General features: G+C 35.3%; 1 protein-coding gene across 8 annotated transcripts in view; it reads left to right on the forward strand.

The window, feature by feature from the left end:
- Nucleotides 1-17,863, forward strand: part of CNOT6L (CCR4-NOT transcription complex subunit 6 like) — a 103,018-nt gene that overhangs the window by 26,906 nt on the left and 58,249 nt on the right. For all 8 annotated transcript variants that reach the window (XM_023637902.2, XM_070263630.1, XM_023637901.2 and 5 more), the window contains exons 2-3: nucleotides 13,767-13,888; nucleotides 16,512-16,698. In XM_023637902.2, the coding sequence (XP_023493670.1) occupies nucleotides 13,777-13,888; nucleotides 16,512-16,698 (299 nt within the window). In that variant the 5' untranslated portion in view covers nucleotides 13,767-13,776. The remainder of the gene's footprint in view (nucleotides 1-13,766; nucleotides 13,889-16,511; nucleotides 16,699-17,863) is intronic.

A 17,863-nucleotide genomic window follows, 5' to 3' on the forward strand; every position in this document is an offset into this window, starting at 1 on the left:
AAATAAACTGTGGCACATCTAGATGATAGAATATTATTCAGTGCTAAAAAGAAATGAGCTATCAAGCCATGAAAAGACATGGAGAAACCTTAAATACTTATAAGTGAAAGAAGCCAGTCTGAAAAGGGTATATACTGTATGATTCCAACTTTATGACATTCTGGAAAAGGACGAAACAGTGGAGACAGTAAAAGGATTAGAGGTTACCAGGGATTAGAGGGGAGAGAGGGATGAATAGGCAGAGGGCAGAAGACTTTTAGGGCAATGAAACTATTCTGTAGGATGCTGCAGTGGTAGATACTTGTCATTATACATATGTCAAAACTCATAGAATATAAAACAGCAAGAGTGAACCCTATCGTAAAGTGTGAACTGTAGCTGATGTGTTGTCAGTGTAGGTTCATTGATTGTAGCAAATGTACCACTCTGGTGCTAGATGTTGATAGTAGGGAGGTTGTACTGTTTAGGGACAAGGAGTATGTGGGAACTCTGTACTTTTTCTCAGTTTGGCTGTGAACCTTAAACTGCTCTAAAAAAAATAAAAGCTTATTAATAATAAAAAAGTCCTTTCTTCATGTTACAAGAACAATATATTGTCAATGTAGAAAAGTTAGGAAATATAGCTAAACAAGAAAAATAAAAATTACCCATAATCCTATTATTTTCTTACCTATCCTAGTACCTGTAATCCTACTATTCAATGTATACATTGGTATACATTTTGTATACACACCTTGTTTTGTTACAAAGATGAGATTTAGCTATATATAATCAGCTAGCAATACATCTTGAATGCTTTCCCATGTACTTAAATGTCCAACAGTTTTTAAAAATTCACTTAGTGCCCTTCCACAATTGGAGAATGGACTGTTCTGACTTTTAGAGAGATGCTTTGTGCTAAATATGGATTACCAACTTTCAGTTTAGGCCACAAAAAGTAAATATCCACTCTATACTGATCATAACTTAATGTTTTTCTTTGGGATTATTTATTGCAGCCCTAGTGGTTTAGTGGTTAAGATTTGGAGCTGTCACTGAGGTGGTCCTGATTTGTTTCCTGGTCAGGGAACCACACCAACCTGTTTGTTGGTTGCAATGCTGTGGCAGCTGCGTGTTGTATTGATGCTGAAAGCTATGCCGCCCGTATTTCAAATACCAGCAGGGTCACCCATGGTGGACAGGTTTCAGCAGAGCTTCCAGACTAAGACACACTAGAAGGACCTGACCACCCACTTTGAAAAAAATTGACTATGAAAACCCTATGGATAGCAGCGGAGCATTGTCTGATATAGCACCAGAAGGTGAGATGATGGTGCAGAAAGACGGAGCAGGGATCTGTTCAGCTGTCCACAGGGTCGCTAGGAGTTGGGATTGAATCGATGGCACTGACAACAAATTGCAGAACTGTAGATTGGCACAAATGTTGGGTATTAGGACCAAATGAAAGAATTCTAAGTAAACCAATTTCTATAGTATTTTATATTTTCCGCAGCTTTGAAAAACTGTCATTATTTGAATCCCATATGTTTAATTAAATCATAGAATATTAAGATAGTTATCAGAGGAAGCTTGTAATAGGCTGTTGTCAGTGTAAAAGAGTGACTGGTTTTATTGGAGGCTAGTTCTTGTCTTTAGAGCAAGGATAATAAACAGCAATAAAAGTTGGTTAAAGTTAATTTTATTGATAAGATTGCATAGAATACATGGCCATCCAGTTACTATTGTACATATTTACATCACCATTTTAGAATGCTTGGCATCACTTCCTAACCATCATTGGAGAGTTCTTTTTCATTTATTCACTTCAAAATTGTCTCCTGAGAACATCAGGGTATATTATTTGGTATGTTTCTTCCACTCTAGTTTCTCTCTTCAGCAAGAATCTTGAGGAAACTGAATTTTAGAAAAGTTTTTTCCCCTGAGGGAGTTCATTTGTCTACCTTCCTTTTATGGAGCTACATTGCTATATAGCTCCTTTTCTTTCTGTATTTGATGTATCTATACATAAAATTAAATTACAGTATCTTTCATTAAATAAGTATTATAGAAATTTTATGTTTTTAATGCAGCCATTTATGTATACATTAAATCTGTGTACTGTATACATTACAGTATTTTTCATTAAATATGTTTTAATTCTGAAGTTTTTGAATAAAAATTTGCTGGGATAGACTAATAAATAAAACATTTCTAAAATTATAGCCAAGTATCACTGAGTGGGAATTTTTAATTGGGGCTTAAATTTGGGATTTTGTTGCATTTCTTCTGGGGCATAAAATTATTCTTTTAGATGGAGTAATCTAAATCTAGATTTCTACCTTATATGTTTATTTTCAGAATCTGAAAGAGAGGGTTTATTTTAGAACTAAAAGGTAGACTACTTGCTGACCCTGAAGAATCCCAAATTTATCGATAGTCTGCTTTAAATTGATTCTTTCAGTTTCAAAAAAGAGTATGAATACCCATTTTAGAGTTGGGTCTTACACTAACTGAATCTGTTATTACACTTGTGCTTAGAATTGTGCGTGCTGAAAAATTTGAGTTAAATGTGATGATAGTCAAATGCTGTGTTATAGTCTGCTTTTATGGTGGGAATTGACAAGAATATTTCTGTATTTCATACAAGTACGGGGTTTTTAAGGCATTTATAATTTCTTTAAGAACGCGACAGCTGAATCCCTAGAGGACATAGGTGCACTTGGAAGTGTGACTGGAAGAAGTGCTGTTGAGCAGAAGAAAGTAAAAGGGATTTAAGGAAGAAGGTAACAAGGATTGATAGTATCATGTTTATTATTAGACTCTCTTATGGCTGGCAGTTCTTCCGATTAGGAAAATGATCCATAGCAAAGAGTTAGGAAAGCATAAACAGATTATTGAACTTTCCTCTGCCTACCTGTACAACGCCACCATATCTCCGTGCCTACAGTGATATTTTCCGGCAACCTTGAACTGCTTGTACTCCCTCTCTCTTGTCTGTGTTGGAGGGGGCGAGGGAGAAGATGGGAGGGCGGTTTTCTTACTTTTCAAATGGCCTGGGTCACATAAGCCCTGTTAGCATTTATTAGTCAATAATAAAGTTGACTTGCTGTGACTTTTTGACATTTAAGTTACTAAGAGTCTGCAAAATGTTATAGATTTAACTCTTCCGATTTTACTTGTGAAAGTCAGTTGATGCTGTTTTTAGATGAACTTCGTTATAAATGCCTTCAGGTGAAGATAGAGATAGGGAAATCATACATTCTGTTTATTTGCCTTTTTACTCTCTTAATTGGTTTTTTTGGATGGTAAAGCAGTTTTTCCTCGAGTTGTTCTACTTTACCAAGAAATAAGAAGTCTTAAATTATTTTATTTCCTGAGTGCATTTCTGATGATAATATGGTGAATAATTATAAATTAACCAGTGTGTCTGGTTCACATCATCACAAAAAATTCCTTCATCTCCTTTATAGTTTTTCCCTCCTTCCACCACTAGCCGCTGGCAACCACTTACCAGTTTTCTGTCCCCATAGTTTTGATTATTCTGGAGTGTTGTATAAATGGATTGATATGGTCTATAGCCTTTTTAAAAAAATGAAATATAATTGACGTATAACATTATATTAGTTTTAGGTGTACAACATAAATATTTGATATGTGTATATATTGCGACTTGATTACCATAGAAAGTCTGGTTAACATCCATCACCTCAGATAGTTACAAATTTTTTTTTCTTATAATGAGCACTTTTAGGATCTACTCTCTTTGCAACTTTCAAGTATACAATATAGTATTGTTAACTCTAGTCACCATGTGGTGCATTACATCCCCAGGACTGATTTTTCTTATCACTGGAAGTTTGTACCTTTTGACCCCCTTCATCCATTTTGCCCACTCCCCACCCTCTGCTTCTGGCAACTACTGGTCTGTTCTCTGTGTCTATGAGTGGGTTTTTTTAGATTGTACATATAAGTAAGATCATACAATATTTGTCTTTCCCTGACTTATTTCAGTTAGCATAATGCCTTCAGGGTTCATCTATGATGTTGCACATGACAGGATTTCCTTCTTTGTTTGTGGCTGAATAGTATTCTACTGTGTTTGTGTTTATGTGTATAGGTGTATGTCTGTATGTTAACATATCATCTGTCGATAGACATGGGTTGTTTGCATGTCTTGGCTATTGTAAATAATGCTGCAATGAACATGGGGGCACAGATATCTTCGAGATAGTGATTTTCTTTTCTTCTGATAAGTACCCAGAAGTGGAATTGCTGGATCATATGGTAGTTCTATTTTTAATTTTTTGAGGAGCCTCCATACTGTTTTCTATAGTGGCTACACCAATTTATGCTCTCACCAACGGTGCATAAGAGTTCCCTTTTCTCTACATCCTCGGCAACACTTATCTCTTGTCTTTTTGATAATAGCCATTCTAACAGGTATGAGGTGGTTTCTCATTGTGGTTTTGATTTCCATTTCCCTGATGATTAGTGATGTTGAGCCCCTTTTCATATACCTGTTGCCCATCTGTATGTCTTCTTTGGAAAAATGTCTATTCAGATCCTTTGCCCATGTTTTAATCAGATTTTTTTTTTCTGTTGTATGAGTTCTTTATATATTTTGGATGTTAACTCCTTATCAGATATATGACTTGCAAATATTTTATCCCATTATGTAGGTTTCCTTTTCATTTTGTTGATGGTTTCCTTTGCTGTACAGAAGCTTTTTAGTTTGATATAGTCCCACTTGTTTATTTTTGCTTTTGTTGCCAAGTCCAAAAAAATCATTGCTGAGACCACTGTCAGGGAGCTTACCTCGTATGTTTTCTTCCAGGAGTTTATGGTTTCAAGTGTTACATTCAAGTCTTTCATCCATTTTGAGTTGATTTTTGTGTATGGTGTAGTATAGGGTCCAGTTTCATTCTTTTGCATGTGGCTGTTCAGTTTTTCTAACACCGTTTATTGAAGAAACTGATCTTTTCTTATTATATATTCTTGGCTCCTTTCTCATAAGTTAAATCATCACATTTGCATGGGTTTATTTCTGGGCTCTCTATTCTGTTCCCCTGATCTGTGTGTCTTATTTTTATGCCAACATCATGCTGTTTTGATTGCTATAGCTTTGTAATATAATTTGAAATCAGGAAGCATGATGTCTCCAGCTTTGTTTTCTTTCTCAAGATTGCTTTGGCTATTCAGGATCTTTTGTGGTTTCATACAAATTTTAAGATTGATTGTTTTGTTTGTGTGAAAAGTGCCATTGGGTTATTGATAAGGATTGCATTGATCTATGGATTGCTTTGGATAGTATAGACATTTTAACAATATCAGTTCTTTTAATCCATGAGCATGGAATGACTTGACGTTTATTTGTGTCTTCTTCAGTTTCTTTCATCAGTGTCTTACAGTTTTCAGCATACAGGTCTTTTGTCTCTTTGGTTAACTTTATTCTTAGGTATTTTACTCTTTTTGATGCAATTGTAAATGGGATTGTTTTCTTAACTTCTCTTTTTCATAGTTCATTATTACTGTATAGAATTGCAACAGATTTTTGTATATTATTTTGTATCCTGCAACTTTACTGAATTTATTAGTTCTAACAGTTTTTTGGTGGAGTCTTTAGGGTCTTATACATATACTATTATGTCACTTGCAAACAGAGACAGTTTTACTTCCTTTATGATTTGGATACCCTTTATTTTTCTTGTATAATTGCTCTGGGTAGGACTTTCAGTACTTTTTAAAATAAAGTGACAGAAGTGGGCATCCTTGTCTTGTTTGTATTCTTAGTGGAAAAGCTCTCAGGTTTGGTGATTAAGTGTGATGTTCACTGTGGGCTTGTCATTCATGACCTTTATTATGTTGAGGTATGTTGTATCTAGCCTTTTGAGTATGGCATCTTTAATTTAGCGTAATGCATTTGACATTTATTCAGGATGTATATATCAGTAGTTCAGTCCTTTTTATTGCTGAGTAGTATTTCATTCTATGGCTGTACTACAGTTTATCTAATCATCAGTTGAAGGACGTTGGGATGATTATGAATAAAGTTGCGGCAAACATTTACGTACAGGTTTTTGTGTGAACGTAAGTTTTTATTTTGCTTGGGTAAATACCTAAGGATGGGATTGCTGAGTTGTATAAGTGTATGTTTAACTTTATGAGAAACTACCAAGCTGTTGTCCAAAGTGGCTGTACCATTTTGCTTTCTACCCAGCAAAATATGAGGGGGGGGTGTGTGTGCGTATATGTATGTGTGTGTGTATATGAATATATATATATGAATGTATGTGTGTGTGTGTGTGTATAAATAAACATAGACATATGTGGGCTATGTGTGTATGTATGCAGCATCCTTGTCAGCTCTACATATTCTAAGTTTTTAATTTACTCATTCTAATAGATATGTAGTGATATCTCCTTGTGGTGCCATTTCCCTAATACCTGTTTATTGGGCATCTTTTCATGTGCTTGTTTTCTATCTGTGTATCTTCTTTGGTGAAGTATCTGTGGAAGTCTTCTGCTAATTTTTTTCATTAGGTTCTTTTTCTTATGATCTTGTTTTGAGAGTTCTTTATATATTCTGTAGTGTCTTTTCAGATGTGTTTTGAAAATATTTATTCTCAACCCCAAGCATGTCTTTTTGTTCATCTTTCAAAGAGCAGAGTTTTAAATTTTCATGAAATACAGTTTATCAATATTTTTCTTTTATGGATCATGCCTTTGTGTTTTGTCTAAGAAATATTTGCCTAATCCAAGGTCACAAGATTTTTCTCTTATATTTTCTTCTACAAGTTTTATAGTTTTTGATTTTACACTTAAGTTTATGATCCTTGTAAGTTTTTTTTATGGTCCAAGGTATGGATCAATGCTTATTTATTTATTTTTGCTTATGGATGTCCAGTTGTTCCAGCACCATTTGTTGAAGTGTCTGTCCTTTCTCTGTTGAATTACCTTTGTGGAAAATCTGTTGACCGTCTATGTGTGGGTGTATTTCTAGTTTCCCAGTTCTGTTCCTTTGAACTATATGTGTCTATCCTTTTATCCATACCAAACTGTTTGAATTACTGTAGCTTTGTAGTAACTCTGACTTCAGATAGTGGGTGCATCCAAGTTTCTCTTTCTTTTTCAAAAGTATTTTGGCTATTCTAGGTCCTTCCTTAAAAATTTTAGAATTAGCTTGTTGATTTTCACATGGGAAAATATTCTGAAGAAGAGATGAAAGATGATTTAAGCCAGGAAGGATAATAGGAATTTGACATTCATTGGAAGAAATGAGAATGTGTATTTCTAGGAAATAGAAAATACAAGCTCCACCAAAGAAGTGGAAAGATAGGGGTAGGGAGAAGAAATCATAGTCCAGGAAAGATTGATGTTCAAAATTTTAATCCAGTGTAATTACCTCCCATTTTCTGTAGGATAATTAGGTTGTATTCAGTATCTTCAGATAAGTGGGAGGCATTAACTATGAAGCATTTTAGAGCATAGCGATTGTTAGAGACTAAGACCTAATGTACAGTGAGAGAAGAAGAATTATAAGCTTTGGTTGTCCAAATTGATTGCTAATGAAATAAAATGAAACTTATCTAATAGTAGCTTTATTTTGGAAGTTTGAAGTGATTGGTAGATTTATAATCCTAGGTCTCCATTTTTCCTTTTAGTATATTTACATTTTGTGTTGGCTGCTGCTGTTTAATTTTCCCTTTAGTTGTACTCATTTCTGAATAGTGACAATAGGCAGCAATGCAACCACTTGACGAGGGGGGAAGATAGTAACAAAAAGAAACACCAAATTCTTTATAGAATTATTTGAAAATAAAATATTCTATAACCTTATTTTTCAAATAGTGTGATGAAAATGGTATAAGCTACATGAGGGCAAGAATGTTGTTCATCTTGTTCACTGCTGAGGTTCTAGTGCTTGGTAGAATACATATAATAGTAGGCCTGCAAGAAATATTTGTTGAATAAATGTTAAACTGGCCAGAAACAGGAAATTGAAAAAGTCTGAAGGTTATTTTTCTCATAATGTGACTTTACCATCATAAAACATGGATTTTGTTTTGTTTGTTTAGAATGGTGGCAGAGCTGGAGATATCATAAAAACTTTGAGATTCTTTTGAATGTTTCCATTATCATCATCTGTGGACTTAAGTTGAATGTGTCATTGAAGACAAATGCCATCCAGAGGCCCTTGTTGTAGAAGTGGAGTGGGAATGCTAGTGAAATTATTTGTTTCAGGGTGTCTTCTAAGCTCTTGTGATTGCCATCAATCACTGTTTTTATCAATATAATCCTACTATGTGCAGTGTGATTTGCTAGGTGCTGTTTTTTGGTATCAGCTGGAGAGCCCATTCAGGGAAGGTATAAATTTTATATGACAGTTGTAATGATTAATAGTTGTCCATAGTTAAAAATAGATATTGATGAAGAAATAGAAACTTCAGAAGTGCGGCAACCCAAGGGTTATTTTGCTTTATTAAAGAAGGTAAACTCAGACATATTTAATCAGAAAGGAAAATTGTCTTAATGGTTAAGACCAGATGGGAAGGGTGAATTTTAGTTAAGATGCGTATTCAATAAATAACAATGTATTCCATAACCTTTGAGAATAAATGCCAGTATGAGACAGATTTATCTGAGAATGTGTAAAATATAATAAGTAATTAACATCTTGCTCTAAAATGTAAGCAGAAATACCTAATGTAAGCCTAATTTTGTCTTCTTCCAACTTTGGGAACACTGCCAGTATCTTCATCTCTGCTTAAGATTGCTTTGCAAACTACTATTGAGATGATCACTTAGTATTTCTATGGACATAAGTGCATGTCTAATGGTTTGTATTTTAGGGTTAGATTCATTGAGTTAGAAATCTCTGATTCATTATGAAGCATTCTTTGGTGGTTGTGGCATTCTCTCTTTCTTAGTCTGAATTCTAAATGTAGTAATATTAATTGTGCTGAACTATTGACTGATAGAAAATGACCTTAAATTTAGACAGAGTGGTGAGAAGGAAGCTGTGGTTGAACACCATAAGGACTTATATCTTTATACGCACTGTAGAGCCTACTGTTTTCTTTTAAGTGCTCCAGATGACCAATATTAACAGAAGTTTAGTTCTAGCCTTTAATGCTTTACTGTGATTTGGCTGAGATTTCTTTTTGGTATGTGTGTGTGGGGGGGGTGCAGTTATGCTATGTTATTCTCCTAGCCTCAGTTATAAAACCTGAGATTTGGGATTCCTTACAAATAGTATATTTGGGTGTATTTCATACATATTTTGTAATGTGCTGTTCATAGAAACAGCATGTTATATAGGTGTCTTGTATCTTATTGACAATTTTGGAAACTCCAATTTAAATTTTCCTAGGGCAGAGTAGCCCTAGTGTTACATATGATATTGCTTGTAAGTTTTTAAAAATTAAAAAAAAATTGGAATGAATTTTCCATGAAGTCAGTATTTTACAAGTTCACCTGAAGCTTTTGCTTAGTAGAACAGAAGACTGTCTGAGAAATAAACTAATGAAAATCTTTACTGTGTGGTAGTGATTAATCAGCCTTCAGTGATGGAGATTAAAACTTGTTTACTTTACGGATAGTTTATGTAGGAACTAAGAAGTAGGAGATACTCAGATTTTTTGAACTGCAGCTATTCTCAGAAATTTTGCATTAGAATCTGAGAGGGCTGGGTCTGGCCCAGTAGCATAGTGGTTAAGTTTGTGTGCTTTGCTTTGGTGGCCTGGGGTTCATGGGTTCGGATCTGGGCATGGGCCTACACATGGCTCATCAAACCATGCTATGGCAGCTTCCCACATACAAAAAAACAGAGGAAGATTGGCACAGATATTAGCTCAGGGACAGTCTTCCTCAAGCAAAAAGAGGAAGATTGGCAGCAGATGTTAGCTCAGGGTCAATCTTCCTCACCGGAAAAAGAGAAAAAAGGAATCTGAGAGGGCTGCATAGATGATATGCTGTGGTCCAAGGAATGGAGAGAGTGATGGCAGATTCAAAGAAGTTTATGTAGCTGGTATTTGACGGGGCTATGTGGAGTATTTTTCATAGTGTCTAAATGGAGTTGAAGACTGGGAAGTTAAAAAGGTTGTATTGGGAAGGGGCTTTTAGTTTACTTTGTTACTTTGTGATCACAGAACCTCAGTATAAATTAGGTTGAAGTAATGGGAGGATCCTTTGGGAACTGATGTAAGATTTGTAGAAATTAGAAACTCTTGGGAAAAACCAGTTAAAAAACCTGCCTCTTTAATCAGTATGAAAAAGAAGATAGGGAAAAGAATTAGCTGTTAGGCTTTCCAAAATAAAACATTTCTATTTCTTGGATAAAAAAGTGTCTCTCCCTCAGTATTTAAGCCTTGGAATGACCTATATACGAGGCTATTAGAAACCACATTATTGGTGTCACATTTAGAGATTTAAATTACATTTGAATCGTTATTTTTATATTTTAAGTTATTTTGAAATAGATTTTTGTGGTATGTCTCCAAGGGAAAGTTGATGCTGGGGAACTTAGAGGGGAAGTAAAGCTGAATAGGAAGATTCAGTAGTACCAATTTACTAAGTTTGAGTTCTCTACGTTTTTAGTAGCACATTTGAAAATCTGGGACGGTAGTGATCACCCAAACTGTAGACTCTGCTGAATTACTTAGTTAACCCGAATGAAAAATGTTTTGGCTTCAATCAAATTGTCTAAATCTAGGTTCATTTTGAAGAATTAATTGACTTGTATTTTTGTAGGCTTTCTAATCAAATCCAAAAGAGACCTCCTACCCCTAATATGACAGTATTAATAATGCTTCGGTTTTTACATATGATAGACATTGGTAAACATTTTATGAATCTGTCTTGCAGGAAGAGAGTCCATAAATTTTAATTGACTGACAAAGATGGAAACTTGTGAAAATTTTTTTTTTTGAGGAAGACATCCCTGAGCTAACATCTGCTGCCAGTCCTCTTCTTTTTGCTGAGGAATACTGGCCCTGAGCTAACATCTGTGCCCATCTTCCTCTATTTTATATGTGGGGTGCCTACCACAGCATGGCTTGACAAGTGGTGCATATGTCCGCAACCAGGATCCAAACTGGCGAACCCTGGGCTGCCAAAGCGGAACGTGTGAACTTAACTGCTGCACCAGTAGGCTGGCCCCATGGAAAATTTTTAAAAAAGAAATGTAATTCTGTCTAGTAGCTGTTTTAAGATTAGCATTAGAGGGCCAGAAGACATGGCAATTATTAATCTATCTAGACTTTAAAAATATTTAGGAAAGTTGAACGTGTGGATTAATTACCATTTCTTGAGATTTATTTTTAGAAAACATTGGCTATTAATTGGCTGTGAGATAGGAACGATAGGAGGACAGTGGTAGATTTTAGGATTATAAAGCATATATTCATTCCACAAATACATATTAAGTGCGTACTATGTGTAGGGACTGTATAGAGTTGTAAAAAGGATATGCCTCCACACAAAAGTAACTCATAGTCCTTTTATAAATTTTTTTTTTTGGAAGAGTAGCCCTGAGCCAACTACTGCCAATCCTCCTCTTTTTTCTGAGGAAGACTGGCCCTGAGCTAACATCCATGCCCATCTTCCTCTACTTTATACGTGGGACGCCTACCACAGCATGGCTTTTGCCAAGCAGTCTCATGTCCACACCCGGGATCCAAAGTGGCGAAACCCGGACCGCCGAGAAGTGGAACGTGTGAACTTAACCACTGCGCCACTGGGCCAGCCCAACTCAGAGTCCTCTTAAGGAACATACCATTGAGTGGGAGCCATGATTAAAACAGCCAAATTATGTTAACCTCTAATCTTGTACTGTGTGTTTTATAAAAATGGTCTAAAATTAATGAAACATGTTTTTGCGAATTTGATAGTCTTTGTGTTTCACCTGTCCTCATTGTAGTTAATAGATTTTCAGCATGTCTTTGAATCTGGATCTGTTTGATTTGGTTTTGCTTAAGCTTGTGTTTTTATAGAATCTTATATTAGTAGGCAGAAGTATCCACAGAGATACATGTGCCTTATGATGCACAGTAGAAGTTTTGGAAACCTTGTTATCTAAGCATTTTATTTTCAGAAGTATTTTACATAGGCTGAATGTGGCAGAAAAGAAGTTTTTCCCTGTGGAAAATGATCATATTATTTGTGCTATATGGAGATCTGGGACGTTTATGGGAAATATGGTTTAGTATCACCCAAATTGTATGATAAGGTTAAAGCAGAAGGGCTTAACCTGGAAACTTGGAAGCTAATTACTGTCAAAAGATAACAAATATGGAAAACTTTCTCTTTACCCCTTTTAGTAAGGGAGAAGGAATGACTATTTTACCTTCAGAAATATGAGGCCAAATTATGGTGTGGGAATTTTTGATTGTCCTGTTATAAACTAGCTTTGATTTCTTGATACATGATAGAATACCTCTAATTTTTCTTTGTTTTCTGTATGTAACAAATTTCAGACCACCTGAAAGTAACTCTTCCATTGAGATGTAAGTTCTAAACTCTCCTTAGAAACACTCCCAGATTTAGACACTTCGTTTTGAGATGTGTGTGTGTGTGTATGTATGTAAAAATATGAGCAAAGAATCAACTATAGATACTATGAGGCAATTTACTGATTGCATGCAGGAGTTTAATTAGGTTCAGGACTTTGTCATTTGCTATTCTTGTTAGATCTGAACTGGATTTTATTTTCTGCCAATTGTCAAGCAGTGATTCTTATACTAGACCTCTTGAATGGTTACTTTTAGGGCCATTTGTCATCTGCTTCATACATTGTACAGTTGAGGAATTCTGTGTCTAGTTGGTTGTCACTGATGATTGTTCAGTGATTATTTTGGAGTTTCATGAAGAAGACTGTATAATATTAGTTTCAGTTAGGATGACCATGTAACTCATCATCCAGTTGGGCACTTTTGAGAGTGAAAAGGAATGATATTAATAATTATCTAAGAACAACAGATATAAACCAAGACTGGTCCATGTAAACCAAGATATATGATCATCCTAATTAGGATGCTTTTGATTGCAAGTAACAGAAAACACAACTCAAACTAGTTTAAACAACAAGTGAAATATATTGGTTTCTCTATCCAAAAAGTGCACTGTTTGGGAGTGCTGCAGATATGGTTTGGTGAGGACTCTGGCTTTGTTTCTCTATTTTCTAGACTCTGACTTCCATGGCTGACTTTCTTTATAGTTGTTGGATGGCTGCCAACAGCAGTCCCGTCTATATTATTCTTCATTTGTGACCAGCAGGAGAGAGAAGCCTGCTCCTTCCATAAATTCAGAATGAGTCTTAAGCCTCGTGATTATTAGATATTTCTGAACTAATCTCTACGACAAGGGAAATGTCAAGTGCTGATTGTCTTAGATATGGGATATCTGAATACCACTGAGGCAAGGAGGATAGGATTATCTTGATTGTCTTAGACTAGTCAGAGTCCATTCAGAAAACTGGTCTAGGGTCAGTCTCTCTTGGAAAGCAGGGCAGCTAAATGAGGGGGAAGGGGTGGAATAGATGTTTGAGAAGCAGTTATGTTCACTGTGAAGTCCAGTGTCATTGCTTGTTTGCATTTTCCTTTAGGCATCTGTTACTGAGATCCTGAAAGAGCCTAGCATACCGCAGATGTGTTTTTCTTCTAGTGAGAATTTGTAATATGAAATGACTTAGTAGCCTGGTAAGGGGAGAGGAAAAGAAAACTTACCATCCCTTTTTTTTCTATAAGACTGTAATAATTGTTGATCTTTTTTTTTTTTTTTTTTTTTTACAGACTAATAGGGATGCCAAAGGAAAAATATGATCCTCCAGATCCTCGCAGAATTTATACCATCATGTCAGCAGAGGAGGTAGCCAATGGGAAAAAATCTCACTGGGCAGAATTAGAAATCTCGGGTGAGTGGAATCTGAAACATTTAATCCAGGATGTAATAGCAATAATGAACAAGAGTTGAGTATTCTTATGTTTATTTATTTGTACATTTTTAATTAGACGAACGAATTGAGAAAATACAAGATGCTGAGGTACTAGTGTTTAATTTTTCTGCTTTATCTGTGATTAAATATCTTTTTTTCTATCCTTTCTTTTGAGATTATTACCTCAAGCCAGAGTTGGCGTCTGGAATTGAGGACATTGGGAGTTCAGTTTCTAAGTAAAAGCAGGTTCTTTGATACAATAAGTTTTGTTTTGGCTGTTGCAGAGTAATTATTTTTGCAGATTGAATTCTTTGCCATCCTCCTATCACCCCAGTGTTGGCAGAGTAGGAAACCTAGAAACTGTCTGTTTATTCTACAAATAAGTAATAACTGTGTTATGGGACCTTACATGTTTAGGATTTGTTAAAATAGAATATGAGTCCTAAAGACTCATAACCCCAGTCTAATAGTGAGAAAAACATCAGACAAATGCAAACTGAAGGACATTCTGCAAAATACCTAACTCAAAATTGTCAAGGTCGTGAAAAACAATGAAAGGCTGAGAAACTGTCACATACCAGAGGAGACTAAGGAGACAATGATGACTAAATGCAAAACGGCATCTTGAGTTGAATCTTGGAACAAAAAGATGTAAAAACTGGTGAAATCCAAATAAAGTCTGTAAATTAGTTAATAGTAATGTATCAGTGTTACTTTCCTAGTTTTGACAAATGTGCCATGATAATATAAGATGATAATATTAGGGGAAACTGGGTAAAGGATATACAGAACTCTGTATTATCTTGCTGACTTTTCTGTAACTCTAAAATTATTGTGAAGTTAAAACTTTATTAAAAATAGAATATAAGTACTGTTTTTCTTTTATGAATTGATATGATACAGATTATATATAGAATGTAGTTTTTTCCCGAGTAGGCTTTCTTTTGGAAGAGTTAAACCCACGTTATAGTGTCAGTAGCAAGAATTACCTGTACATTTAGCTAAAAGGTAACTGGGTGGATAGGTGATTCGTAATCAAAAGAATGAATATGAGCAAAGCCTATTAGGTTAACTGGGGTTTCTCAGCTTTGTACTGCTGACACTTAGGGCCAGACAGTTCTGTGTGGTTAGGGGCTGTTGTGTGCACTGTAGGATGTTTGGCAGCATCCCTGGCCCTCTACCCACTAGATGCTAGTAACATTCCTCTAGTTTTGACAACCAAAAATGTCTCCAGATTGTCAAAGTCCTTTGGGGAGCAAATTGTCCCTGGTTGAGAACCACTCAGTTAAACCCTGGGTAAAACTGAAATAAGTTTTTCTTTTACCAGAGCCTCTCTTCACTCGAGAACTTTGTTTCCTATTAAAATGCAAAATCCTAGTTGGCACTTTAAGGCTGATTATAGACAGCATGAAAGAACACTGGTAGAAAGAACCCTGGACAGCAGATCTAAGTTTGAGTTTACTGCTTAACAGCTATATGAAAAGTAACATTTCCCCTTGGAGATTTTTGTGCCCTTTCTACTTTCCACAGCTCTTCTAATCAAAATCTTTTGTTTGGAAAGTGATATGTAATTAAAATACCATTTTACCTTTGTAAAGTTTATGAAATAATCTTCGTATAAATTAATTGCTGAGATAATATCACATTTTGTAGAAGCTGAGGTTAGGTGATTTGCTCAGGCTTATATAGCGAATAAATGGTAAAAATTAGGACTCTGAACCAGATTTTCTGACTTTGTCTAGTACATGTTCCACCATAGCTATCAGATGCTGAGTGGTTGATAAAGCTTTAATGTGTGACTGTTTCCTTGAGTATGCAGTTAATGCAAAAATCTTAAACCACAGTTGTTAATCTGTAATTGTAACATCAGAAAACCAGGGAAATGGTTGGTTGGGGATAAAAATGGCTTTCCTGGTGGCTAATCTAAGGTTGGTTCTAAATCATAGTAATTACTCTTGTCTTTTTAAAGTTTGTGGACTAATTCAGGCCCTGGATATGGATAAACCTTGCACTATTAATTTTCATGGAGTATGTAAGAAATAGTTTTGTTAGGACTGTGACTTAAAAAAAAAATGCGGGGGACTGGCCCCGTGGCCTAGTGGATAAGTTTGGTGCACTCTGCTTTGGCAGCCTGAATTTGCGGGTTTGGATCCCAGACGTGGACCTTGACCACTTGTCATCCATGCTGTGGTGGCAACCCACATACAAAATAGTGGAAGATTGGCACAGATATTAGCTCATAGTGAATCTTCCTCAGCAAAAGAAAAAAATTCAGGATTGCTCTGCCAAAAAAACCTCAGTTCAGCCCCATGCTTTCTCTTTGAGACCATGTCATCACCTTGACACTATTGGTCTCCTCATTATGCCACCTCTCATTTAATACATGGAGGGTCCATGAGAAAGATTGTCAGGCAGAAGTGGCATGAAATTAAAGAAGGGCCAAATGTGTTTGGGGTCAATCAAATGAGATTAAATACAAAATTAAAAAGTCTAAGACAGAATATATGCATATATTTGCAGGCTCTTCTACCACTTTTTACTCCTTGTAGTTCAACCTTTGTCTTGGGCCTAGAGTTTAATACTTCAATATTTTGCCTTTTAGGTAGAGTGCGGAGCTTAAGTACGTCACTTTGGTCATTGACACACTTGACAGCACTGCACCTAAATGACAATTACCTTAGTCGCATTCCACCTGATATTGCCAAGCTTCATAATCTGGTTTACCTGGATCTGTCATCCAATAAACTCAGAAGTTTACCAGCAGAACTAGGAAACATGGTGTCTCTCAGGTGAGGAAATATTATAGATATGACTTAACTATATAAAGTTCGAAATTTACCAAATAAGAACATTATGGGATGTTACTCATCTTACAGTAGGATTTGCATATGTGTTTAAAGATCAAATGATATAAACTGTCTAGGCACAGTGCTTGAGGTGGCCTTCATTGAACATTTGTTTTCCATCCTTTAAATTTGGAGATTTCTGGCTAGAAGTGTGCTTGTATTACCAATTTCTTTTGACAGACTTGAGGTGGGTTGGGACTAAAATACTGAGTCTCGCTTTAGGCTCAAGTGTGTGATGACTAGTCAGAAATAATTGGGAAAATATGATTTGATTATAAGAAAAATTTTAGGAACACATCTCTATTTTATAAGGCAAAGTATCCTTAAGGAAACCTTTTAAAACCTGATAGTAAATGGATTTATTTCTAGTCCTTCAGGGTTCTTTAAGAATTTCTTCATAGGAGAAAATTTTGTGGAATCTCAAGACCTTGTATAAATGTTTCCAGTACAAACAAAGGTTATTTTTCTGTATTATTTATCTGCTGAGTAATAATTTAAAAAAATTACTATCGTATGTTTAAAATTAAACATTTATATTGTTTTAGAATCTTGTTCCTTACTGTCCTCTCACTGTATGTTTCTGTTGGTTTCCTTTTTTTAAAGTACTTTTTAGTTGTCTAATAAGAGGGCTGTTTATTTTTTCTATAGGCTGCCCAGAATTTCATAGTCATAAACTCAGATCATATCTGTGCTGTTGTGTTAGATCTATTATCCTGGGCTTTATTTTTAACGGTCATGTTCTCTGTTAGTCATTATTCTTCATATAGTGTCTTGATGTGATTATAGTTGTGCTCTGTGATAAAAATTGATACAGGCAATTGACTTATAGTTAAATCCTGAAGTTCATAAAAAAAAAAACTTACTTTTTTCTACGAACTAGACTAGGTTCAGGGATATCTGTTATCTTTGGATACTAAGAATATCTGTCACTCTGATTTGCATCTGATAGGCATTTGAGTGAGAGAGAAAAAGGGGGTGGGTTTAGCCTGAGAATGATATCCAGTTCCTACACCTTTAATAATCTGTGTTAGAGAATGAGTAAGTCGTAGAAACACTGTTAACAGTTGTGGCAATTACACATATTGTAGTACTTTAATGTTTCACATTT

Source organism: Equus caballus, chromosome 3 (assembly GCF_041296265.1).
Source record: "Equus caballus isolate H_3958 breed thoroughbred chromosome 3, TB-T2T, whole genome shotgun sequence".
NCBI lineage: Eukaryota > Metazoa > Chordata > Mammalia > Perissodactyla > Equidae > Equus > Equus caballus.